We start from the raw sequence: 26,878 nt of genomic DNA on the forward strand, positions 1-26,878 counted from the left end.
ACCTAAGTCTAGAGTTAAATAATAAACTGCCACAATCCATCAAAACCCTCATCCACTTTAAATTTAAGGAGGTATTAGACACATGGCTCAAAAATCAAGCATAGTACTCCATTGAGGAATATCTTGGAAGTAATTTGAAGGGAATGTATAAGCAATGAAATAATGTAACTATCATTAATTAAATGTGTAAACCCATATAATTAATTCTTGAATGTAAACTGTATAATGACTATTGCTGAAATTGTCTGATTAGTAAGAAGTTTATGTATTTATATGTATTTATGTATATGTAAAACGATGATTTGAGTAAAATGTACAAATACTAAAAAAATGTATGTGTATGTATGCATAATGTATAATGTAAAAATTAGTACCAACTATACTTATATGAAATATGTAAAATGTATTTGGATGAAGCCAATGCGTGGTAAACATGCTGAACAGCTAATAAACAAACATATGAAACATAGGGCATGTACAGTTGCAAGAACAGGTGCTGGTGGCAGATAATGGTTCACTGGACATTTTCTGCATCTAAGTGTCAGCCTTGGGGATAGATGTCTTCACCAAGGAAGCAAAAGAAATGGCAAAGACAGGGGGTTTCATCACCTTAAATTCTTTTTTTTGGCTTCTTCTGCACAGGGGATCTGCTGTGTTACTTTTATTTCCTGAATTTTGCTTCCCTGTGAAAAAATTGGACAAACTTGGCTCCGGACTAGATGTCTCCCAGGGCACTTCATGCATATTGCTGGAGATGAATCGTCAGTGCCAGATTCTTGGGATGGCTTTCCAGATTACCAACAAGTGGGCTTCACCACTGCAACCCAGCACTGTGTGTGTGGCCACACAGGTGGAATTTGAGGCAACTCACAGCATTCAATATAAAGGACTCTATGACTGAGGAACCCTGCCATGACTTGTTCAGGTAGTGATGGAGAAGTGGAGATCATAATGAAATATTCAGCCTTCTCGATCTCTACATTATTCCTTCGCATCCTTTGTTTCACATCGACTATCCCCTGTGATAACCATTCTCATTTCAGTTCTGCGATGTCTGTCCATGTTATGTCATGTCGTGTGACCACACCCTTGCTCGAGTTAAGTGAGTTGCACATCTCAACATCTAGGTTAAAAGCCAACCAATTTTTGAACTTCCTAAGAAGTTCCATTGGCTTTGACTGACTTAGACCAGTTAGTTTAGCCAACAAGGAATCATTCTGCAGTCGTGAAACAGAGTTTTAGGTACTAGCAAGTCCTTCTAATGCATTATGAATATAGAAAGAAACACTTTTTCAAACATACTTTCCTTTTTCTTGATGACTAGAAAAACAATCTGATTCATTACTCCTTGAGACCTGTTAGCAAAGACTGATTGTCAGCAGGACTAGCCTCCCTCATTCGTTTAGGTGAGTGCATGTGAGCAGTGCATTGGGAGCAGCGTTATTGATTTGATTTGCCACGGTGGTTCCATGAGTACCTAGGACACATACATCGAGCCAGACAGAGCATGAATAATCCTTTAAAACTCTGGTGTGGCAGGTGCCCCAGAAGTTGTCTACTAACAACTGTTTCACCTCAATAGCTGTACCTCTAATCAGCACACCTTGAGAATAAGTTTTTTTTTAGTACAAGTTTGCACCATCCTCACAATCTAGACAGTTATGCCGAGATCCCCATTCCGTGTGGCATACAATGTTCCACCATTGCACACTGTGCAGCACGATGTTCGCTGAAGCGTGTCTGGAGGGTACAGTTACAGAAAATTAGTGACACTTATCGGTCTACAGCTCTGGAAATCTGTGGTTGCCAAGTCCACACCCAACAAACAACAAATGCTGAGCTCGCTGAGGTGCTTGCCTTTTAGCAGGACCCAGGGGGACGTGTGGCTTATCGAATGCTGTGGATGCACGAGCAGTACCCCCAAAAGACCCACATTCAAGACGTGTCCCATATATCCTCCTCCTACTTCCTACCTTCAGTGCTTTCACAGACTTCTGCTACCTTATCAAAGGTGGGTACTCCTGTGACAGTCAAATGGTCTGCCAACTTAGTTGCAACTACTATGTAGCATTCTACAGAGGCACGATCGCCAACAATCTGCCTGTCTACGTGAATGGCCACCACCGTATTGCAGCCGAACGACAGCTGGACCTCCTAGTTTCTGACCATACTTCTCAACGTGATGTTACTTCATGGCCTAGAAAATTTGGATTCTTCCTACCAACATCACCATTTCTGAACTAAGTACATAGGAACTCTGTGCAACATATCCTTCATTCCCACAACCCACTACAGCAATCTCTGCTAGTTCCTGCCCTTCCTTTTCTCGATTCACTTTGCTGCTACCACTTAAGCCACCCAGATGTGCCCCCAGCACACTTGCACAGTTCTTCCCTGTTCTCTGCATCTCTCATCTCCCCTTGTGCCCCCTCCCCCTCTCCTCCCACTTCAGCGTCCCAATGCTGCACGTAGCAGCCCACCGTCTAGTCTCCACTACGTTCCTGCGTACTCTGACAGCCATCTTGTGCCCCTGCTGCCTGGCTATCCCTCCTCCCCTGTCCCTCACCACCGTGCCACACGTGGACCCCGACAACCCACCCCAGCAGAGACTGCCGCTCACCACAAGTCACTATTGTATCTCAGGACTCGAGAGACATTATTGGCCATGTATGTGTGTGAGTTCTGTATGTATGAGTATGTGTGTGTATTTTGTCTACCTATGACAAAGGACTTAGTCCAATAGCTGATAATATTGAGTAGTCTTCTTATAATGTGTCCATTTCCCACTCCACGCCTCCTCTGCGCAGTGAGAAGAAATCTGTCCTGCCTGATAGTGTTGTATTATAACCCAGATATTTATTTGTTTAATAAACGAGTCTCCTATTTTTAAAACTATAAGAGAGGTGTGTGTGGTTATTTAAAAGTCCTGCAAGGCAACAACATAATTTTAAGCGGGCCTGATCTAAATGAGAGTTAGTTTTTAGAATCCTTATAGTTCACCTTATCACTAATGCTGCAATATTATGAAAAGGAAAGTTGCTACTCCCAATACAGTGGAGATGCTGAGTCTGCACTGGTAGGAAGCTCAGTGGGTGGAAGTGAGGAATAATAGGCTGTGTTCTGTGAAAACTTCAGTGTCACCGTGGCTTACCTCCTTCTGACTGTGACGAGCTGAAGAAGTATCACTTACAACGCTTAGAGTGGGACATTGCCCACTTTCTCTTATGATGCAAGGAGACCCCAGTGTGTCACAGATGTGGTGCACAGATGTTGGTACAACATATTTTAATTGAATGTGTTTTATGTGATGACCTGAGGGCAGATCTGGTACCCACCAGCTCTGCCCTCTATAATAACTGATAATTAGACGAGTGTGGTTCATGTCTTAAGATTCTGTGTGGTGGCACACTTTTCCCAAAATACTGGGTGTCAGATTTTAACGTGTCACAGAGTAGCTCGGTCACCCACTATTTCTGAGTAGTCACCCACTCACAGATATCAGTCATCTCTTTAAATATGTTCATGCTGAAAATTTAGCCTTGATTTTATCCAGTTATTCAGCTGTTTTGTCTGGTTTTTATGGTTGGTCTTTTATAAACCTAAAAATGTCAGGGTTGTGTTTTCAATACTTGTGTATGGATTCAACCTGGTTTCAATATTTATTTTAATTTTTTGATAGATTTTTCACTAACTTCATCTGTATTTATATCAAGTGAGGGCTCTGGCGAACTCACCATTTAGTGCTCTAACCAACTAAATGTTGTCGTAGTGTAGATCTTTTGCAGCAATGTGATTCGAGAGGCGAGGGGTTTGGAGCAGGGGTGGAATGTGGAAGGATGAGGATATTATGTAGGTTGGCTGGGCAGAGGAATAATCTTGCAGAGGGTTGTGGAGGATAGTGTAGACAATTAGTCATTTCTGAACATAACAAAAGTTAGTTGAAACCCTAGTGGAGAATGTGATTTGCTTCATTCCTGGGTGGTACCAGGTCATGAGGGGGGGGGGGGGGGGGTCATTCTGTTGTGGCCAGTCAGTTGCTACATGGGAAATCGTAGGTGACTGGGAGGACAGAGAACACAAGATCTGTTCGTAGACAAGGTGAGGAGGGTAATTTCAGTCTGCAAAGGTCTCAGGCCATTGGCATATTTGGAGAGGTACTTAGCGACTGCAGGTGGCTAGACTTTATGGAAGGGACTTCTTGATGTGAAACGGGTGTCAGTTGGATGTATTGTTGATGGTTGCTAGGTTTGACGTCAGATGGAGGTACTGATATGTACATCTCTGAGATTAGATGAAGGTCAACATTGGGGAAGGTTGCTTGCTGGGCTGAGGAAGACCAGGTTAAGTGAATGTGTGGAAAGGTTTTAAGGTTCCGGAGGAACGTGGTAAGGGAGTCCTCAGTCGAGATCATAAATACGGACCAGGTAAGGGGTCTGGGAGTGAGTGATTCCTCTGGAAGGCCCACAAACAGGTAGGCACAGGATGATGCCTTACTGGCACCCATGACTGTATTGCAGATTTATTTTTTAGGTGACGTGTTCTCAAAGAAGAATTATTTATAGACGAGGATATATTTGGTCACGGTGACTAAAAAGTTTCCAGGTTTGGTGTCAATCAGATGGTGGGAAAACTTGTGTTCAGTGGTGGCAAGGCTGAGGGCATTGGAGGTGTTAGTGTGGCATCTATAGATATGAGCTGAGTGATGGATGGTATAGCAACAGGAGCTGTGGGAACACTGCCAGAAATGTATCCTTTTTCTCATAACCACATGGCCTCACTCTTTACTTGTCCCTGTCCTCCACCTGCCTCTATCCGCTTCCCTGCTACCACTCCGGCCTCATACTCATGCTTCCTAACTGTCTACCACAACTGCATAGTCCTCTTCTCTTTTACCCTAACAGCACAACCTCCTGATGCTCCAACGTGCAGCCCACATTCTGACCCCAACATGTACCTGCACACTCCCACTGGCATCTTCACCCACCCCTACACTCCTCTCCTTCCCCCACTCCTCCTCCACCTCAACCCGCGACCCATTCCCGCTCCTGACCGCAGTTGCAGTCACAGTTAGGCCTTAATGCCAGTGGGATTGCTAGAGAGAGAGAGAGAGAGAGAGAGAGAGAGAGAGAGAGAGAGTTGTCTACATATGAGAAAGGATTTAGCCCAACAGCTGATAATGTCAAGCAGTCTTCTTTCAATGTAACAGCCTGCCACTCAGTACCTCCTGTATGTGGTGAGTAGCAACCTCCCCTATTTCATATTGTTGTTAGACTAATATATTAAATATTGTAACTTTATATATCCTTATGTATTACCAGTCCTGAGAAAGCCTTAATGTAGTTTCTTCCCAGAGAAAGAATTTTTAAATTTTTCAGTGTGCTCACACCTGCAATCTTCTCTATCATGTTTGTAGACAGTGAAAGCTTCCTGGAACAAATTGGAGCACTAGTTTTTTTTTTTTTTTCATTTTATTTACACATCAAGTTCCATAAGACCAAGGTCATGGAACGTGTCAGTACATGAAATTACAACACTTAAGTAATAACTGATAAAAGTAAAATACAGGGTGGAGCAGAGAAATGGGAAATTTCGAAATAACGTCATTTCCATGAATCAATTCATAAAACTAGTAATTTATTAACGAAAGTGAATGTATTCAGCATGCCATTATTCAGTATGTCTTTACAATCAAAATGTCCAAAAGTGTCTACTTTTTAAAGATGACATCGGAAAGATGTGCTCCCATTCGGCGTTTACACTCTTAACAGCCTGTTATGAAAACTCTGGAATGCGCGGTGTAGCAAATCTTGGGGAATGGCAGTGATTTCGTTTTCAGTGTTCTCCTTCAGTTCATGGATTGTTGCAGGACATGTACGGTACACCTTGCCTTTAAGATATCCCCACAGGAAGAAGTTGCACACACTAAGATCAGGGGATCTCGCAGGCCATGCAATATCACCGTTACATGAAATAATGCGTCTTCCAAACAACTGACGAACTGCTGCCATCGATTGTTGAGCGGTGTGTGATATGGCTCCATCCTGCTGAAACCACATGTTTTCGACCTTAAGATTAAGCTTGTACAGTCTCGGTGTAAAGAATGTTTGAAGCATTTCAACATATCGAGCGGATGTTACTGTCACTGCACTACCATCCTCACGTTCAAAAAAATAAGGGCCGATAACACCATGATATGATACAGCACACCATATTGTGACCTTGGCGCTATGTAGTGGTCGCTGGTGAAACTCACAAGGATTGTCCTGTACCCAATAATGAAAATTCTGTTTGTTCGCGAATCCGCTCAGGTGGAAATGGGCTTCGTCTGATATCCATAAGTTACCAAGGAAATTCGCGTCCTCGTTGATTTTAGCCAATATCTGGCTACTGAACTCCATACGTGACGCTGGGTCTCGTTCATGTAAGTGTTGCACAATCTGCAACTTATAGGGATGGAAGTCTAATTCGTGCAGTATTCTTTGTAAACTTCGTCACTTAATCCCTAGCGAAGATGCATGCTGTCAAACAGAGCGGCGAGGAATTCTCTCAATTGCAGCTCTAGCAGCTGCAATGTTCTCTGGGGTACGTACCGTTGGATTGCCACCTGGAGGTTTCTTTTTCAAGGCATAACCTGTTTCTTCAAAATTACGCACCCACGTTGTAATCACATGCGCAGATGGGACACGTCCATGACGTCCAAGCTGGTAATGCTGTCGAAATGTTCTCTGCGCGGCTTTCACACTATCACCATTTTTGTAAAACACTCTCACAGCTACTGCACATTCTGAACCAGTCCAATTCTCCATGATTACTAAATGGCAATGCGTTCACATCAATTGTGCAAAGTTTTGAACATCTGCCGGTGCTACAATGCTGCTAACTGTAACGTTCAAAATTTCCCGTTCCCCTGCGCCACTCTGTATTTATGAACCCAAAAAAAGTAAAGCCATAAATAAATGCAATCAACAGCTCAATAAGAATCAGCTTAATTTTTCAAGGAACTCCTCAACAGAAGAGAAGGGGTGACCCATGAGGAAACTCTTCAGTTTCAATTTTAAAGCAGCAAAGACTTTTGAATTCGAGTGTAGCTTATTGAAAATGGATGCAGCAGTATACTACACACTTTCATGCACAAGAGTTAAGGAAGTGTAATCCAAATGCAGGTTTGATTTCTGCTGAGTATTAACTGAGTGAAAGCTGCTTATTCTTGGGAATAAGATACTATTGTTAACAAGAAATTACAGTAAGAAATACATATATTGAGAGGCCAATGTCAAAATATCCAGACTCGTGAACAGAGGTTCATGAACTTACACCACTTATTGCCCAAACCGCCCATTTCTGAGCCAAAAATATCCTTTTAGAATGGGAAGAGTTACCCTCAAAATATAATACCATACGACATAAGCAAATGAAAATAAGCAAAGCAGACTAATTTTTGTGTTGAACGATCACTCACTTTAGATATCATTCAAATAGTAAAAATGGCAGCATTAAGTCTTTGAACAATATCCTGAATGTGGGCTTTCCATGAAAGCTTACCATGTATCTGAACACCTAGAAATTTGAACTGTTCAGTTTCACTAATTATATGCCCATTCTGTGAAATTAAAATGTCAGGTTTTGTAGAATTGTGTGTTAGAAACTGTAACAACTGAGTCCTTCTGTGATTTAGGATTAGTTTATTTTCTAGAAGCCATGAACTTATGTCATGAACTGCACTATTTGAAATCAAGCCAATGTGTACAGCCATCCTTTACTACCAGGTTAGTGTCTTCAACAAACCATCCTCCAACACTGACACAGAATCACATAATTTATAAATAAAAGTTCAAATAGCTCTTATATATAAGTAGCTCCTTGTGTTTCTTTGTAGATCTCAGTACTTTTCAGTATTTTTTTCTCCTGGAGATCTTTTTACAAATCTTGACAAAACTTTTCAGATTTGGATGACAAGACTGTCCTACTATTAACCTAGTGCAAGAATAGATCCAAGTATTGAAACACAGCTTATAATGAGTTTTTCTAAGAGTATTTCATACTTGTTTATAATCCCCTTAGATTTCAATGGCAGACAAAAGTGGTTATTAAACTTTGGAAAGTTCAAATCCCAGTACAGAAATATTTGCAATGAAACTCATAAATGTGAAATATTTAACAACTTCAAAACTGTATCACAATTGCATAGATATGTAAACAGTAGTCATGCTCTTATTAATAAATGTATTAATAAATGTTAAAGGTTTTGTTACAGTTAGAACTTTATTATTACCCCTGCATATGAACATTTCTAAAATATAGCTGCATATTCCAAACTTCATTATTCTTCTCTGATTTATTCAAAAGACAAATCAGTATGATGTACTAAAATCGTCATCATGATCATCATTTATTGTTCCATTCTGATCCATTACACATAAGGGGTGTTCAAAAAGAAATGAGCCGGAGGCATAATTACGGAACCAGTACCTGTATGTTAGAAGTATTGACCCTGGCTGTTGAGACACTTGTCCCACTGTGACACAAGGCGGTGAATGGCTGTCTCATAAAATTCCTGGGGCTGCGATGTTAACCAGTTCCACATGTACAGCTGGATGTCATCATCCACATGAGCGCAGGAAAGGTTATGCTGACATTCTTGTTTGACCAAGATGCCCCCTTCTGACTCACTTCCTGCAGCATGGCACAACAGTGAATGCCCAGCATCACTCGCAAACCTTGACCACCCTTTGCCAAGTGATCAAATCAAAATGACCAGGCAATCTCACCTGTGGGGTCATTCTGCTCCACGACAATGCAAAGCCTCATATGGTCCACACAGTCGTGGCACTTCTGCACAAATTCAAATGGGAAGTTCTCGGCCACCCTCCATACAGTCTGGACCTCTCTCCCTGTGATTACACCATTTTTGTCCCCTTAAAAAGGCTCTGAGGGACAAATGATTCACCTCGGATGACAACGTCCAGTTGTATGTGCAGAACTGCGTAACATCACAACCCCTGGAATTTTATGAGACAGCCATTCACCACCTTGGGTCACAGTGGGACAAGTGTCTCAACAACCAGGGTAAATACTTCTAACGTACAGGTACTGGTTTCTGTAATAATGCCTCGGGCTCGTTTCTTTTTGAACACACCTTATACTTAAGTAGTGAATGGAATAATTAAGTGATTAGGAAGATTTTGGCTGTAAATAGCCATCGTCAGTACTTTTTCATTATGGTGAAATGTAATGAAAATGAACTAAAAGTCTCATTTATAGCCAAAACCTAACTCTGCAAGAATAATAAAAGCTAATGGTATTGCGACTGACTACTTTGTGCCTCTCCTTTCTTATAGTCTATGGTTGCTGTGCACAATGGATCCTGATGGAATCAAAGTTGGTTAGTTTAGTGATTGTTTGTGACCATATGATGTTGAATAAATATTACTATAACTGTTTCTTTCTTGTCTCAGACATTATGTCTGGTTAAAAATGGAAGGTGACGCGGACCTAGATCAAGCGTGACTTCCTTTTAACTGTGCGGTATATGTTACATTGCATTTAGGAACTTTCGGGTAATTGAACAAGTTTCAATAATTACAGATTTCCGTAGTTGTATGTATAAGTTTGGATGTAGCTGTATTGCATTGATGTACTGGTGGATATTGTGTGGTATGACTCCTGTAGTTGATAGTATAATTGGTATAATGTCAACTTTATCCTGATGCCACATGTCCTTGACTTCCTCAGCCAGTTGGATGTATTTTTCAATTTTTTCTCCTGTTTTCTTTTGTATATTTGTTGTATTGGGTATGGATATTTCGATTAGTTGTGTTAATTTCTTCTTTTTATTTGTGAGTATGATGTCAGGTTTGTTATGTGGTGTTGTTTTATCTGTTATAATGGTTCTGTTCCAATTAATTTGTATTCATCATTCTCCAGTACATTTTGTGGTGCATACTTGTATGTGGGAACATGTTGTTTTATAAGTTTATGTTGTAAGGTAAGCTGTTGATGTATTATTTTTGCTACATTGTCATGTCTTCTGGGGTATTCTGTATTTGCTAGTATTGTACATCCACTTCTGATGCGATCTACTGTTTCTATTTGTTGTTTGCAAAGTCTACATTTATCTGTTGTGGTATTGGGATCTTTAATAATATGCTTGCTGTAATATCTGGTGTTTATTGTTTGATCCTGTATTGCAATCATGAATCCTTCCGTCTCACTGTATATATTGCCTTTTCTTAGCCATGTGTTGGATGCGTCTTGATCGATGTGTGGCTGTGTTAGATGATACGGGTGCTTGCCATGTAGTGTTTTCTTTTTCCAATTTACTTTCTTCGTATCTGTTGATGTTATGTGATCTAAAGGGTTGTAGAAGTGGTTATGAAATTGCAGTGGTGTGGCAGATGTATTTATATGAGTGATTGCTTTGTGTATTTTGCTAGTTTCTGTTCGTTCTATAAAGAATTTTCTTAAATTGTCTACCTGTCCATAATGTAGGTTTTTTATGTCGATAAATCCCCTTCCTCCTTCCTTTCTGCTTAATGTGAATCTTTCAGTTGCTGAATGCATGTGATGTATTCTATATTTGTGGCATTGTGATCGTGTAAGTGTATTGAGTGCTTCTAGGTCTGTGTTACTCCATTTCACTGCTCCAAATGAGTAGGTCAATATTGGTATAGCATAAGTATTTATAGCTTTTGTCTTGTTTCTTGCTGTCAATTCTGTTTTCAGTATTTTTGTTAGTCTTTGTCTATATTTTTCTTTTAGTTCTTCTTTAATATTTGTATTATTCCTATTTTTTGTCTGTATCCTAGATATTTATAGACATCTGTTTTTTCCATCGCTTCTATGCAGTCACTGTGGTTATCCAATATGTAATCTTCTTGTTTAGTGTGTTTTCCCTTGACTATGCTATTTTTCTTACATTTGTCGGTTCCAGAAGCCATATTTATATCATTGCTGAATACTTCTGTTATCTTTAGTAATTGGTTGAGTTGTTGATTTGTTGCTGCCAGTAGTTTTAGATCATCCATGTATAGCAGATGTGTGATTTTGTGTGGGTATGTTCCAGTAATATTGTATCCATAATTTGTATTATTTAGCATGTTGGATAGTGGGTTCAGAGCAAGGCAGAACCAGAAAGGACTTAATGTGTCTCCTTGGTATATTCCACGCTTAATCTGTATTGGCTGTGATGTGATATTATTTGAATTTGTTTGGATATTAAGTGTGGTTTTCCAATTTTTCATTACTATGTTTAGGAACTGTATCAATTTAGGATCTACTTCGTATATTTCCAATATTTGTAGTAACCATGAGTGGGGTACACTATCAAAAGTTTTTTGGTAATCAATGTATGCATAATGTAGCAACCTTTGTTTAGTTTTAGCTTGATATGTCACCTCTGCATCTATTATCAGTTGCTCTTTACATCCTCGTGCTCCTTTGCAACAGCCTTTTTGTTCTTCATTTATAATTTTATTCTGTGTTGTATGTGTCATTAATTTCTGTGTAATGACTGAAGTTAATATTTTGTATATTGTTGGTAGGCATGTTATGGGGCGATATTTAGCTGGGTTTGCTGTGTCTGCTTGATATTTAGGTTTCAGATAAGTTATGTGTATCAGGGAATGTGTATGGGTCTGCAATGTAACTGTTAAATAATGTAGTTAGATGTGAATGTGTTGAGGTGAATTTCTTTAGCCAGAAATTTGCTATTTTATCTTTTCCAGGGGCTTTACAATTGTGAGTAGAATTAATTGCTTGGGTGACTTCATGTTGCAAAATTATCACTTCAGGCATTTGTGGTATCATCTTGTACGTATCTGTTTCTGCTTGTATCCACCGTGCATGCCTGTTATGTTGTACCGGGTTTGACCGTATGTTGGTCCAGAAGTGTTCCATGTCTGTTATGTTTGGTGGATTGTCTATTTTAATACGTGTGTTATCTATTGTCTGGTAAAATTTCTTTTGGTTTGTGTTGAATGTTTGGTTTTGTTTCCTTCTATTTTCACTCTTTTTTTGTATCTTCTAAGTCGTTTGGCCAATGCTTGTAATTTCTGTTTCTTTTCATCTAATTGCTCTATCACTTCTTGTTGTGAGATTTTACCTAACATTTTTCGTTTTTTTTCTGACATTTCATTTCTTATAAATTGTGTTAGGTGTCCGATGTCTTTTCTCAGTTTTTCTATTCTGATCTGTAGCCTGTGTTGCCATGCTGGTTTTGTGGGTTTCTTCTGTGTGTTGGTTGGTTCTGATCTCTGCCTAGTGTGTATATTTAGTGTAGTGAGTGCTCCTATATAAACCAGTAGTTGTAACTCTTCCATAGTTGTGTTTTCATTTATTTTGTTGTGTACGATTGTAGTGATAGTTTTTATTGTTGTTTTGACTTGTGGGTTGTTTGGCGGTCTATGCAAGAATGGTCTAATGTCTGTATTTGTGTCTTTGTATTCTATATATGTCAGCTGAAATTTTTCTTCTATATCTAACATGTGTGTCACTTTGTGTTCTATTTGTGCTTGTTCTGGTGGCTGCCTTAAGATTTCGTTTTCCTCTGATTGTTTAATTGATGCGTGTTGTCCTTTCTTTGTTTGCTCTGGGATGTTTGAGTCAAATACTGTATTTTCTTCTTCTTCTGATTGCACATTATTTTGTTCTAGTATTTGTTGTACTTGTTGTTTGATGTTTTCTAATTCTGACTGGAGTATCCTGTTATTTTTGATTATTACACGGATCTGATCAGCTAGTCGTTGGTCTGTTAAAAATTTTAATTCTGGGTATCTGGTAATAAATGTTGTGTATACTTGTGATCTGTATCCAGTTGTGTTGGTTCCTAGGTTTGTTGCTTGGTAATAACAGAACATGAGGTGTCAATTAACTTCATCTGACCATCTCATCCTCTGTCTTTGTTTGCCTTCTAGGGTGGTTGCAGGAAGCATATCCTGTAAAACACCTCTATTTGGATTTAAATCATTTTCCAGTTGGCTAGCAGTGTCGTTACCATTGTGGGCGCGTATAGGGTTCAAGCGTCGTCCTCGACCATGACGGCGCTTGTCCGAGGCTTGTTTAGTTCTGTCCTGAACCAACTAATCACACTAAAAGGGGGGTTAGCCCTATTAGTGGTTTGTTCTTTTCGTCGCCTTTTACGACTGGCAGAACATACCGGAGGCCTGTTCTTTTCCCGGGCCTTCACGGGAACTATTACTGTTATTATTATTACTACTACTATTACTACTGCTACTACTACTACTACTACTACTATTACTATTAGTGGGGGTAGTAACATGAAAAACAAAACACAGTCTACTATGTCCATGCTATGGGCCTCGCGTTCAGTCAGTTTTAACATACTTCTAAAGTAAATGTTCCTTTTTATACATTATTTAAGCAGCACGGAAGGCATACAAGTTTTTCTTCCTGACAAATTGAAACAAACACAATAGTTCCATGTGAGATGCTACACTGTTTCAGTGTCAGTTCTTCACCCAGTGAATGGCTGTTAACAGGCAATCTACCTCTTACAGTACTAGCTGTAACAGAAACGTAGTATTGCACAAATGAATATCACTAACTAGAAAGAATCCTTCAGATCTTCCAAACTTTGAATAAGTTGCAAGGATAGTGATAGCAGTGTGTGGGGTCATCAGGGTCGAGAAATTAGGTGATCACTACTCATAGCCATGGTCCAGTTACTCTATTCATAACACAATACACACATACACTCCAACAGTCAATGCCTCGGTGGCCTACAGAAACCAATGTTGACACAGACAAGCTGTGAAAGATGTCAACCAAACCATCAGCTGTCAGAAAAGTCTCATTTTTATTCTGCACAGTTTATTCACAGCTGACAACCCATGCGTGTGGATTCAGTGGATGATGGAATGTGCATACAGTGGTGGAGGGTGAATGTTCATTTCCTTAATTTTTGTATTGTTATCCATCTCAATATTCTGAATATTTTTGGAGCTACTCTTGTGGTATTAAAAACAATGTTTCCTATTTTTGTAGTGGTAATTACATCCCTGTTCACCAAGACAGTTGGTCATTAGCTAACAATAAATTATATCATCATCATCTGTAGCAAAAGCAGAATACATTTGACTTTCACTGCTGTTGAAAAGAATCCTCCAGTTGTCTTTTATCTTTCACTGTAGTATTTAACTATATAAATACAATAGCTGCTGCAACCCTCTATTACAGTAACTTCTCAGACTCTTCTTATCTCTTGGAATGTATCAAAGAACTTCCTTTGGACCACTTACCCTCCATTTGCATTGCCACATTATCTACCAATGTTCATTTCATAATTAAGTCTCCTGTCCCAAGGGAGAGACTATAAGTATTACAGTATTAATTCTAGCCTTATCCCTGGTCCACTGAGTTGTTTTCCTGTCCCTCCAGCCAATTCCCAACACGGATCTCTCTGTTGCTCACTGAATTACTCTCTGTTTTTGAAAGATTTTTGCATTACTGCTGGTAATGCACACTGATTGTAATTTTCTGTTTCAGATACATTGGAAGTTTAGTACTTGAAACATTACTAAATTTTTGGAAAATTCTTCTTCTTCTTCTGTTTATATCTTTTTCTTTCCATCATGTTGTTTTCTTCAACTACCATAGATAATTAAAAAAAAACATAAACTTGTCCTCTGACCTAACTGTTAATTCGTACAGTTTATGTTCAATTATAAGGGTAATACAATATTTTAACCTTATAACAAATGATTTTCACACAAACTTTCAAACTTTTTCTTTTAAATCCTTCCACTCATTATTAATGTTTGTCTGCACCAAAGGCAGACTGTACCTGAATCCAACAGCCCACTTCAAGGTCAGAAATAATGTTTCAGATGATATCAGAATTCTAAAAGGTATCAAGCAACAAGAATGTATATTACTTCCAACACTCTTCAACTTATATTCTGAGGCTACTTTTTGAAAAACATTGACAAAGCAATTGAGAATCATCATCATCATCTTGGACAGTTTCCAGCCACTGGCTGGGTCTGTCGGGAACACAAGCCTCTCCATCGTGTTCTGTCTTTCCACCATTCCCCCTCTTCCACCTTCGTCCAGTTCTCTCCTCTTCTCGTCACGCATTCCTTTACTCCCTTCACCCATCTATCTCTTGGTCTTCCCCTGGGCCTCTTCCCCTCCAGTTGCAGATCAAACATCCTCTTTGGAATTCTTCCCTCATCCATTCTCTTCATGTGTCCATACCACTGCAGTCTTGATTTTTCTATCCTGTCCTGTACTGGTTCCTCCTTTAGTCTTTCCCTCACATACACATTTCGCAATCTGTCTCGTCTTGTTACACTCAACCTGCTCCTCTGGAAATTCATTTCACTAGCTTGTATTCTACTTTTGTCGCTTTTGTGCATTACCCATGTCTCACTTCCGTATGCCAATATGGGGACAAAGTATGTTCGGTATATAATTCCCTTGGATTTCTGTGGCACCTCCTTGCTCCAAATAAGCCCCCTAATGCATTTGAAGAACTGCCCTGCTTTTCTGCACCTTTCATTTATTTCCATTGCGTTTCCCCCCTTACTTTCAATCATGCTTCCCAGGTACTTGAAGTTCTCTACCACTTGTAGTTTTTCCCCTCCACAAGTTATATCCACATTTGGCCTATTCTTCTTCCTTGTTGTGACAATTATTTCACTTTTCTTTGCAGAGAAATGCATTCCATATTGTGCTGCCATTGCCTCCCATACATCTAACTGCTCTTGCACCTCCTTCTCGCAATTTCCCCATAACATCAGGTCATCGGCAAAAAGCACTGCTTTCATTTTATGATCTCCAATTGCAATCTGATACTTGCTGTAGGATTTCATCCATAACAATAATAAACAATAAAGGTGAAAGTGCACTTCCCTGTCGCAGCCCATTTTCCAGCTTGAACCATGCAGTACGTTCCCTCCCCACTTTCACACAACTCTCACTTCCCTCATACATTTTTCTGACTTTTCGTGTTATCTCTTCATCTATCCCTTTTGCGTTCAGCACATCCCAGAGCTTGTCCCTATAGATACTGTCATACGCCTTCTCAATATCTAAAAAGGCCATGATTAAGTCCTTCCCGTACTCATAGTGCCTTTCCTGCAGTTGCCTTACCGCAAATATGAGGTCCCTTGTTGATCTTCCTGGTCTGAAACCATACTGCTCCTCTTGCAGTCTACTTTCAATACTGCTTCTTATTCTCTTCTCCAGGATCTTTTCATAGATTTTTCCACAGTGGCATAGCAGGGTGATTCCTCTGTAGTTCTCACATCTCCTTTTATCCCCTTTCTTGAATATCGGGACTATAATTCCTTTCTTCCAATCCTCAGGAATTCTGTTCTCCTTCCACACCACCCTCAGCACTCTGTATAGCCACTGGGTTCCTACTTCTCCTGCTGCTCGTATCATATCCACTGTTACTTCGTCCCAACCTGGTGCCTTGCCCCCTTTCATCCTCTTTATGGCTTCTTCCACTTCATTCCAAGTTAGATCATCAATTTCCCCACTATTATAATCGTCTGCTGCCTTAGGCTCTCCATCGCTGTTAGTTACCCGCTTGGCGGCATTCAACAGATCTTCAAAGTACTCCTTCCAAATCTTTTTGAGCTCATGCATTTCCTCCACAACTCTTCCATTATTATCCATGATCCTCAGGCACTCGCTTCTGTCGTTCCTCTTATTTCTTACCATGGTGTAAAGTACTTTTTTGTTCCCTTCACTGTCCTCTTCTAACATTCTTGTCCATTTTTCCATCCACTTCTTCTTCTCCGCCCTTACTATGGTCTGTGCCGCTTTCTTGCTTTCCTTATATTTTACCCTAGCTTCCTCTGTTCGGGTCTGGAACCATTCTCTGAAGGCTTTGTTCTTTCGAAGTACTGCCTCTTTACATATGTTGTTCCACCATGGGGTTTCCTTACTTCTCCTCTTTGTGCTAGTTCTTCCGCACACAGTCTCAGCTGCCTCAACTAGAACCCTCTTAAAATCTCCCCATTCTTCTTCCACTGTTCTCTGATCTTCCTTTGGCAGCTTCTTCCTGATCAGTGTCTGGTACTGGGTCCTCCGTTCATCCTCTTTCAGCATCCATGTCTTCAACCTTTTCTCCTGTATGTCTGTTGCCCTCCTATCTTTTTTCTCTCTCAGGGTGGCTACCAACAGCCGATGGTCACTGTCTAAGGCCTCAGATGGAATGACCTTAACATCTGTGAGGCTGCTCATCATCTGCCTACCCGTTAGTACATAGTCTACTACTGAAGTTTGGGACCAGTCTCCACTGTACCAAGTTATTTTGTGGCTACTTCTCTTCTTGTACCAGGAATTTGCGATCGCCAGCCCATTCCTCTTGCAGAATTCCAGCAACAATTTTCCTTCTCTATTTCGGTTCCCCCAGCCCTCTGGTCCCATTATCTCCTCGAATCCTTTCCTGTCTGTGCCAACATGTGCATTGAGGTCCCCTATTATAATCTGATTACCTCCATTTAGCTGCTTTTGCATGTCATCTTCAAATTCCTTTTTTGTACACCCCACCTGTGGGGCATATGCTTGGATGATTTCAATGCTTTTTCCTTTCACTCGTACTCTGGCTTTTATCATTCGATCATTAATACCTTCCACCTCCTCCTGCAGACCCTCTCTGACCACTATTGCCACTCCATTTCTTCCCCTCTCATTCCCTATCCAGTACAGTTTACATCCTTTACTTAGTGGTTTTTCACCAACTCCTCTCCACCTAGTCTCAGCAAGTCTCAAGATGTCCAATTTCCTCCTTTCCATCATTTCTACAATTTCTTCTAACTTCCCAGTTAGAGTCCTTACGTTTAAGGTGCCCAGTCGTAAACCATCTCGTAATCCTTTTCCATTGCTTGGTCGGTTTCCTTTAAATCCGTTCCGTGATCCGAGGCATGTTCCCTTTTTGAAAGCAGTTGATTTATCCACTACTGGCTTGCTAGGCTTATCGCAGCTTCACCAGAGCCCCATTAGCCGTCACGTTTCAGGGTTCCCATTGAGAATGTTGGTGCAAATTTAAAGAACATACATTATGCAGATCTGACTAGGATACTCACTGTTAACATAGGAGACCTTCAACTTCTTATAAGCAGAATTATTAGTATTTGAAAATGTCTGCAAATTTTTCTGTAATTCTACACTGTCTTGCCCTTCCAGCAATCCAGACAAATGCTTACACTCAAGGTAAAGGAAAGACAATTGACAATGAAAGTACATCATTGTTAAAAATGAATTGTATGTGTAAAGTGTGCACAATTTCTTTCTGGGGGGTAGAAGACTCACACCTGTCAGTTAAACAGTTAAAGAGTCACAGGTGTGAGTCTCCTAAACCCCCATCCCCCACCACCACCACCACCACCTATGAGACTGCACAGTTACTGTTGCACCCTCGTGGTGCTTTGCACTGGTACACAAAACTTCACCCAGATAATTTAATAAGGTACACCACCATTCAGTAAGGCATGATGCAAATAGTCATAAGCAGACAAGTTACATCAAACAAATAAGGAAATAAATGAATATAATAGAGGGAAACATTCCACGTCGGAAAAATATATCTAAAAACAAAGATGATGTAACTTATCAAACGAAAGTGCTGGCATGTTGATAGACACGCAAACATACACACAAAATTCAAGCTTTCACAACCATTGGTTGCTTCATCAGGAAAGAGGGAAGGAGAGGGAAAGACAAAAGGATGTGGGTTTTAAGGGAGAGTGTAAGGAGACTTACCTCAGGGGGAAAAAAGGACAGGTATACACTCACACACACACACACATATCCATCTGCACATACACAGACACAAGCAGACATTTGTAAAGGCAAAGAGTTTGGGTGGAGATGTCAGTCGAGGCGGAAGTACAGAGGCAAAGATGTTGTTGAATGACAGGTGAGGTACGAGCGGCGGCAACTTGAACTTAGCGGAGGTTGAGGCCTGGTGGGTAACGAGAAGAGAGGATATACTGAAGGGCAAGTTCCCATCTCCGGAGTTCTGACAGGTTGGTGTTAGTGGGAAGTATCCAGATAACCCAGACAGTGTAACACTGTGCCAAGATGTGCTGGCCGTGCACTGAGGCATGTTTAGCCACAGGGTGATCCTCATTACCAACAAACACTGTCTGCCTGTGTCCATTCATGGGAATGGACAGTTTGTTGCTGGTCATTCCCACATAGAAAGCTTCACAGTGTAAGCAGGTCAGTTGGTAAATCACGTGGGTGCTTTCGCACGTGGCTCTGCCTTAGATCGTGTACACCTTCCGGGTTAAGGAAATAAAATGGTTGAAGAAATCGTGCACACTGTACACAGATTTTTAAAATCAGTCATATATAAGGGGTGTCAAGTTGTCTTGCTTCAGAACAATCAATATATTTGACAGCATTGTCTGCTATTGACAACCATTACTTCTCTGCTGCAGGTGTGATAGGTAGTCCTTTGACCTCGGTTTCCACTTACGCTGCTTACACTGCTGGATAAGCTCCTATCTCAAGAACCTGGATGGTGGCTCTGAAACAAACCTTGTTATGATGTTATCATTGAGGTTTCACCAATAAGAAGGTCATCTTGAGTAATGAATGAGAACTCATCCCCGCATAATTGATTGAGAATTCAAACGTGCTTCAATTTGAGTTAGAAGTGTGTATAATTTTTCAAATGTCAAAACAGTTTTCCTGACTTTCTTCAAGTGTTTCTTGATATATCTGACACCTCTTTTCATAGTCTACCAAAAGTTGGGATACAATGTGGGATAAATGCCACCATGTACCATTCTGTGGCACATAGTTCCAAATTTGTCTTGCATGGAATGGAAAGCTAAACAGTTTGTACAGCTCATGCAGCTAGTTCCTTGTTCCCATAAATGTCTTACTGGTGTCACTGAATATGTTTGTGAAAATAATCTTCGAAGAGCAGTAATGAAAGATTGGGGAACAAGTCAGTGGCAGGCTAGATATTTACTGCCTTTGTTATCATGCATACGAATGACTTTTGCCCTACTTTTGCTCGTCTTCTGTTCATGACGTATAGTGGCTCTCCGCAGTCAACCCCATACTTACAGAAAGATCTGCTTTGTTCTGTACCAACTGAAGCAAGTCGTCCCATGACCTCGGTTGCAGTGGTTGCTTGCAAGTCATAACAAGGAAGGAATTTGTGAATTACTTGCCTAGTTACAGTTCTTCCATCGGGTCTCCAATATCTTTGTCTGAGGTTTGCTGACATGACAGGAGTTGTGATCTAGTAAAATACCTGCTCACTCTTAACAGCTGTTGCTCATCTCATGGAGTGAATGAAGTTTGCTTTTCTTGGGGAATTGTTTAGCAATTTTGTAGTTCCTCAGTCTCCTTTGAGAGTCTTGCTGTCGTGCTGTATAAATGATCACTTCGATTCTGTGTGAAGTTTCCCTACAGTTAAGTCTCCATTGTGCCTCTCGGTGGGTTGCTACATGACTTTGTTTGTACATCTCAGTATGAGCACCAAATCTTTCAGATTTGACTATGAAAAATATTGAAACTCGGGAGTTCGAGTCTCGGTTCAGCAAGCAGTTTTAATCTGCCAGGAAGTTTCATATCAGTGCACACTCCGCTGCAGAGTGAAAATCTCATTTTGGATGAAGTATATTGTTGGTCTATTTAATTCACAATACAGGTAGCAGCAATTTAAAGACATATATATCTAATGTTTCAGCTACTTCATATACATAGTTTATAGTCCTAACAGGTCGGTAGAGCCAGCAATGAGCTGTTCACCACAGCTAACTGTGTCCAGGATAATGCAGTTTAATGCCTTTTGAAATGATGTCATTCATAGAGCCTATGTGATTCCAGTCTTCTACTACAGAGAGCTGGTGGATTTTAGAGACACAATTTCCAACAGTTTTCCGCAACTCTGGTTTTTTCACCAACCGTAATAAATAATCTGTTCAAATGGAAGTTTGGGCACTATTTAAATGAAACCAAGGTACTATCTCCATCAATCTAGCCAAGAGTAAGACCACATGAAGTCTTTCAGTGATATCTTCTTGACTGGCACAACTCTGGACTTTGAACTTATATGCTCAACTGAGAAGGAATTTTCTCGAGAAATACCTGAACGATAAATGCAGGTGCATACACTGACTCAAAAGCATCTGAGAATCCTTGTAGCCTTGCTTACTTTACTCCACTGCTGATCACTCTTTGTTCAATATGAATAACATTCAATAGCAGGAGATGACTACTCACCTGTTCCCACCTTCAGGTCATCTGGTAACAGCTGATCCCATTATATCTGCCAAAGGTGTTGCAGGAATATCTTGCTATACACCACTGGTCCCATCAGCACCAACAGATCAAATATGGAAGCAGTCTCAGAAAGTACATGCTGTTGAGTCCAGCTCACAGTACTGTTCTCTGCATCAGTGAGCAAGAACTGGAAGGTATTGTTATGAGGAAACAGACCAAAAGTTTTGACTGTTCCTTGCTGTTCATTGCCCAGACTATAGTATTTGCACTTTACTGTGTTCAGGTGCAACGTTTTCCCCAATCTCATATCATTAACACCCCCTTTATGAAGGGTAAATCCTCCACTCTAAAGTAATCTAATCAGCTCTTCCTGCAGACTGAGTGCCTCCTCTGTATGTCTGCTGTGTTCAGAATAATGTATACATAAAAAATCTCTTTGTAATATATACACAGCCTTTGGATACTTCATTCTCTCATCTTCTGCAAATTGTAAGAGATATTTCAGCTGAAATGGGAACAGTTGCCGTACTATAGGTGACTGTCGTCAAACGGTAGGCCTCGATCGGTTCATTGGGACACGTACGTCATAGAATCTTTTTAATATCTTGAGCTATCTTTCCTACCTCAAGCTGCTTGTACGTTTTTGTAATATCAGCTGTGAAAACACGTATGTGCCTTTGGAAAGACAGGACAATAAACTACAATGACAGAAAAAATTGCAACATCAAAAAATAATTAATGTAGAGTAATGAAATTTTGGGAATACATTTGTCTAGATAACATATTTACACGATTAACATTCCAAGCTCACAAGTTGATGTAAGTGTGAGATAAGCCACTGCAAATGTGAGATGCTGGTACATTAGTAACTGGTGTAAATGCCAGAATGTCGGATGCAAGCATGCAAATGTGCACGCATTGTGTTGTACAGGTGACATATGTCACTTTGTGGGATGGAGTTCCATGTCTGTTGCACTTAGCTGGTCAATACAGGGACAGGTAATGCTGTTTTGTGCACAGCACTAGAGTTCTCATCCAATGATACCCCGTATGTGTTCGATTGGAGACCGATTTAGTGAGTGAGCAGGACAAGGCAACATGTCAACACTCTGTAGAGCAGATGACCCCTGGCATGCTGTCCGTGAATGGCAGTTCAGCAGGTCAAATCACCAGAGTGACGTACTGTTTTACAGTCACAGTGTGTGGGATAACCACGAGAGTGCTCCTGTTGCCGTATGAAATCGCACACCAGATCGTAACTCCAGGTGTAGATACAGTGTGTGTAGCATGCAGATAGGTTGGTTGCAGGGATAGGTTTAGGCCCTCAACTGGCCTCCTACTAACCTATTTATTTATTTATTTATTGTTCCGTGGGACCAAATTAAGGAGAAGTCTCCATGGTCATGGAACGACTCAATACATGAAATTATAACACGATATTAGAAACTGATAAAATGAAATATAAAAAAACATATTCAGGTGACAAGTCGTAAGTTTAAATGAAGAAAATCAACAATGTAACACTGGAATTTGCTTAATTTTTTAGCTCTTCCAGGAGCTCCTCGACAGAATAGAAGGAGTGAGCCATGAGGAATCTCTTCAGTTTGGACTTAAAAGAGTTTGGGCTACTGCTAAGATTTTTGAGTTCTTGTGGTAGCTTATTGAAAATGGATGCAGCAGAATACTGCACTCCTCTCTGCACAAGAGTAAAGGAAGTGCATTCTACATGCAGATTTGATTTCTGCCTAGTGTTAACTGAGTGAAAGCTGCTAACTCTTGGGAATAGGCTAATATTGCTAACAACAAACGACATTAAAGAAAATATATACTGTGAGGGCAATGTCAGAATTCCCAGATTTTTGAATAGGGGTCGACAAGAGGTTCTTGAACTTACACCACATATAGCTCAAACAGCCCGTTTTTGAGCCAAAAATACCCTTTTTGAATCAGAAGAATTACCCCAAAAAATAATACCATACGACATAAGCGTATGAAAATATGCGAAGTAGACTACTTTTCGTATTGAAGTGTCACTTATTTTAGATACTGTTCTAATGGTAAATAAAGCAGCATTTAGCTTCTGAACAAGATCCTGGTCATGGGCTTTCCACAACAGCTTACTATCTATCCGAACACCTAGGAACTCGAACTGTTCCGTCTCACTTATAATATGCCCATTCTGTCTGATGAAAATATCGGTTCTTGTTGAATTGTGAGTTAGAAACTGTAAAACATCTACTATCTACATTTATACTCTGCAAGCCACCCAACAGTGTGTGGCGGGGGGAGTCTTACTGTGATTTATCATCAAATTATTTTCCACAAGCCATGAACTTATTTCATGAACTACATTGTTTGATCTGTTTCAATATTACACACAGCATCCTTCACTGTCAAGCTGGTGTCATCAGCAAACAGAAATATTTTTGAATCACCTGTAATACTAGAAGGCATATCATTTATATAAATAATACCTACGCACTATCATCTCTGGCACTGAGGCGGGACCAGATTTCATCAGAAAACACGACAGGCTTCCAACCTACCCTCCCATGAGATCTTGCCTGATACCACTGAAGTTGCAAATTTTGGTGGTTTTGGGCCAATGGAATGCATGCATTCTGGCTCAGAATGGTCTTTCAAGTAACCAATTTGTAGCAGTTCATTGTGTCACTACGGTGTCATGTGGCACTCAAATTGCTGCTGCAGACAAATTACGATGCACCAGAGCTGTGCGCTGAACACAGGTCTTCCCCCTCGGTAGTGCCCTGCGGCTGTTCGGAGCCCAGTCTTCTCTCGAGTACTGCTGCCGATAATCGTGTACAGTGGCTACATTCCTTTTGAGTCTTTCTGCAATACCCCAGAGGAAACACTCAGACTCTCGTACCCCTATTATAATACCTTGTTCGACGTCAGTGAAGTGTTGGCTTAAGGGAATTCTTGACCATTACCATCTCACCACATCCAATCTCAAAGGTAATGAATGCTCGTGACTGTTTCAATAAGTATTGAAAGCAGACCTGATTTGTATCCTCACAGTGGCACTACTAGTGGCACTGTTATGCGACTGGTGCAAAATTTGAATACACGTAATCTTCCAGATGTAGAGACACGCCTACCAACTTTTGTTTATGTCGCACAACTCCTTCTTGGTGTTACGATTTTGTTTTCCTTCAGTGTATGAGTCATCTTGCATTCACAGTGGGCCACCATTATGACTGGTACATGTTTATTCAAACATTAAACAATTAACTTTAATTTAGCTGGAATGACATATGTTTTTCACTCCATCATCTTGTACTCTACAAGGACTGCATGTTCCCTTTATGATCTGAGCTACAATACTGAAGTTAGTGGTTTATGTAAACAATGAGATAAAAATCTGAGCTAAAACTTACTGATTACCTGAAGGTGCCTTTTTTCAAGATTGTGCTCACAAATAGACTTGTGTAACAATGTGAAAAACAGTGCTAATGTACATGGTGGTTATAATTAAACTTTCACTACTTGAACCAATGTAGACAGAAAACTACTTATCATGTGGGTACCCAACTTTGTAAGAATGACTGTGCACTACAGGATTTGCATTATTGGTAATTTTTAGTGCCACGACTTTCCATAAGGCACCGGTAACGGTATGGCGATGTAGGGTTGAAACACAAGCGTAAGTGTACATTACAGCTGCAGACAGTCTGCACGAGGTGAGCTGTACGAGTATCGATGCATTAAAGGGGTACAGGGAGGTCCTCTATCTGCATTGAAACTGAAGAAGTTGATTCAGAAGTTCAAATTAACTAGTGATTTGGGAATTGCTCCTGGAAGAGGCCAATGGCCAATTCTCCCACAACTGACAAAGAAGTTACTGGTGCCTCGGCTGGTAATGCTGGATGCCATTTGCGATCTTCGAGCAGTGCGTGAATTGTGTCGTGACAGTTGAACATTCCGTGGTCCACCATTTGGAAAATGCTGCAAACATTTGTGAAATGGTATCTCTAGTGCAGCAGTTCCAGGTTATGATGGATGCAGATGGTTATCACACTGAACATCATTTGTAACCCAGAATGTAAGCATGGTACACAATTAATAAATGTTACTCTCATATGTGGAAATTAAAATATTTTCTTTCAATGGTTTATTCACTACTTATCTTTCACATATCCTCACAATTGCCTGCACAAAGTTTCACTGTCCTATGATCACTCTTTTTTCATGGGTGCCCTCTCAAGTAGTGAAAGTTTATTTACATTCACCCTGTGTGATAAATATTGAGAATATATATCACTGTTGAAGTGGGGAACATAATGGAACATTTGATAATTGTAATATGAGACAAACAATATTACACCACTGTAGTTGAATTCTTAAAAGCAAAGTTTAAAGAGTGGTCATAAAACTTCTAAAACTAATTTAGAAGAATTTGGTCAAGGTGTGGAAAAAATTGAAATACTGCACTAATCACATAATTACTTATACTGCATAAGAGAGGAAATGATTTTCTGGAATGATATTATTGCCAAAGTTTGCAGCATATTAAACAGCTGTAGCTCACAAGGGACAGCGAGCTAAGTTTGAGACAACTCTGCTAAATGACCAAAATTCCCAAAATGTATCTTGTATCATCAAAATAAAAAAATGAAGTTTCACACAATTGTTTTTAATGAGATTTTCATTGCTACAAATTTCTGATAATTCAGGTTAAATAGCCAGTAAGTACAAATTTTTTGGATCACTCGGAAATGTTCAAAACTATGAAATATTTTTGTGATACATAGAACAGTCAAATATTGTTGTTGTTGTGGTCTTCAGTCCTGAGACTGGTTTGATGCAGCTCTCCATGCTACTCTATCCTGTGGAAGCTTTTTCATCTCCCAGTACCTACTGCAACCTACATCCTTCTGAATCTGCTTAGTGTATTCATCTCTTGGTCTCCCTCTACGATTTTTACCCTCCACGCTGCCCTCCAATAATAAATTGGTGATCCCTTGATGCCTCAGAACATGTCCTACCAACCGATCCCTTCTTCTGGTCAAGTTGTGCCACAAACTTCTCTTCTCCCCAATCCTATTCAATACTTCCTCATTAGTTATGTGATCTACCCATCTAATCTTCAGCATTCTTCTGTAGCACCACATTTTGAAAGCTTCTATTCTCTTCTTGTCCAAACTATTTATCGTCCATGTTTCACTTCCATACATGGCTACACTCCATACGAATACTTTCAGAAATGACTTCCTGACACTTAAATCAATACTGGATGTTAACAAATTTCTCTTCTTCAGAAACGCTTTCCTTGCCATTGCCAGCCTACATTTTATATCCTCTCTACTTCGACCATCATCAGTTATTTTGCTCCCCAAATAGCAAAACTCCTTTACTACTTTAAGTGCCTCATTTCCTAATCTAATTCCCTCAGCATCACCCGACTTAATTAGACTACATTCCATTATCCTTGTTTTGCTTTTGTTGATGTTCATCTTATATCCTCCTTTCAAGACACTGTCCATTCCATTCAACTGCTCTTCCAAGTCCTTTGCTGTCTCTGACAGAATTACAATGTCATCGGCGAACCTCAAAGTTTTTATTTCTTCTCCATGAATTTTAATACCTACCCCGAATTTTTCTTTTGTTTCCTTTACTGCTTGCTCAATATACAGATTGAACA

The 26,878-nt window shown here is 40.1% G+C and overlaps 1 protein-coding gene across 1 annotated transcript in view; it reads right to left on the reverse strand.

The window, feature by feature from the left end:
• LOC126460699 (dynein axonemal light chain 1) overlaps positions 1–26,878 on the reverse strand; it is a 164,799-nt gene that overhangs the window by 83,124 nt on the left and 54,797 nt on the right. Inside the window, exon 3 of the mRNA XM_050095935.1 lies at positions 5,316–5,427. Coding sequence (XP_049951892.1) covers positions 5,316–5,427 — 112 coding nt within the window. The remainder of the gene's footprint in view (positions 1–5,315; positions 5,428–26,878) is intronic.

Source organism: Schistocerca serialis, chromosome 1 (assembly GCF_023864345.2).
Source record: "Schistocerca serialis cubense isolate TAMUIC-IGC-003099 chromosome 1, iqSchSeri2.2, whole genome shotgun sequence".
NCBI classification, from domain to species: domain Eukaryota; kingdom Metazoa; phylum Arthropoda; class Insecta; order Orthoptera; family Acrididae; genus Schistocerca; species Schistocerca serialis.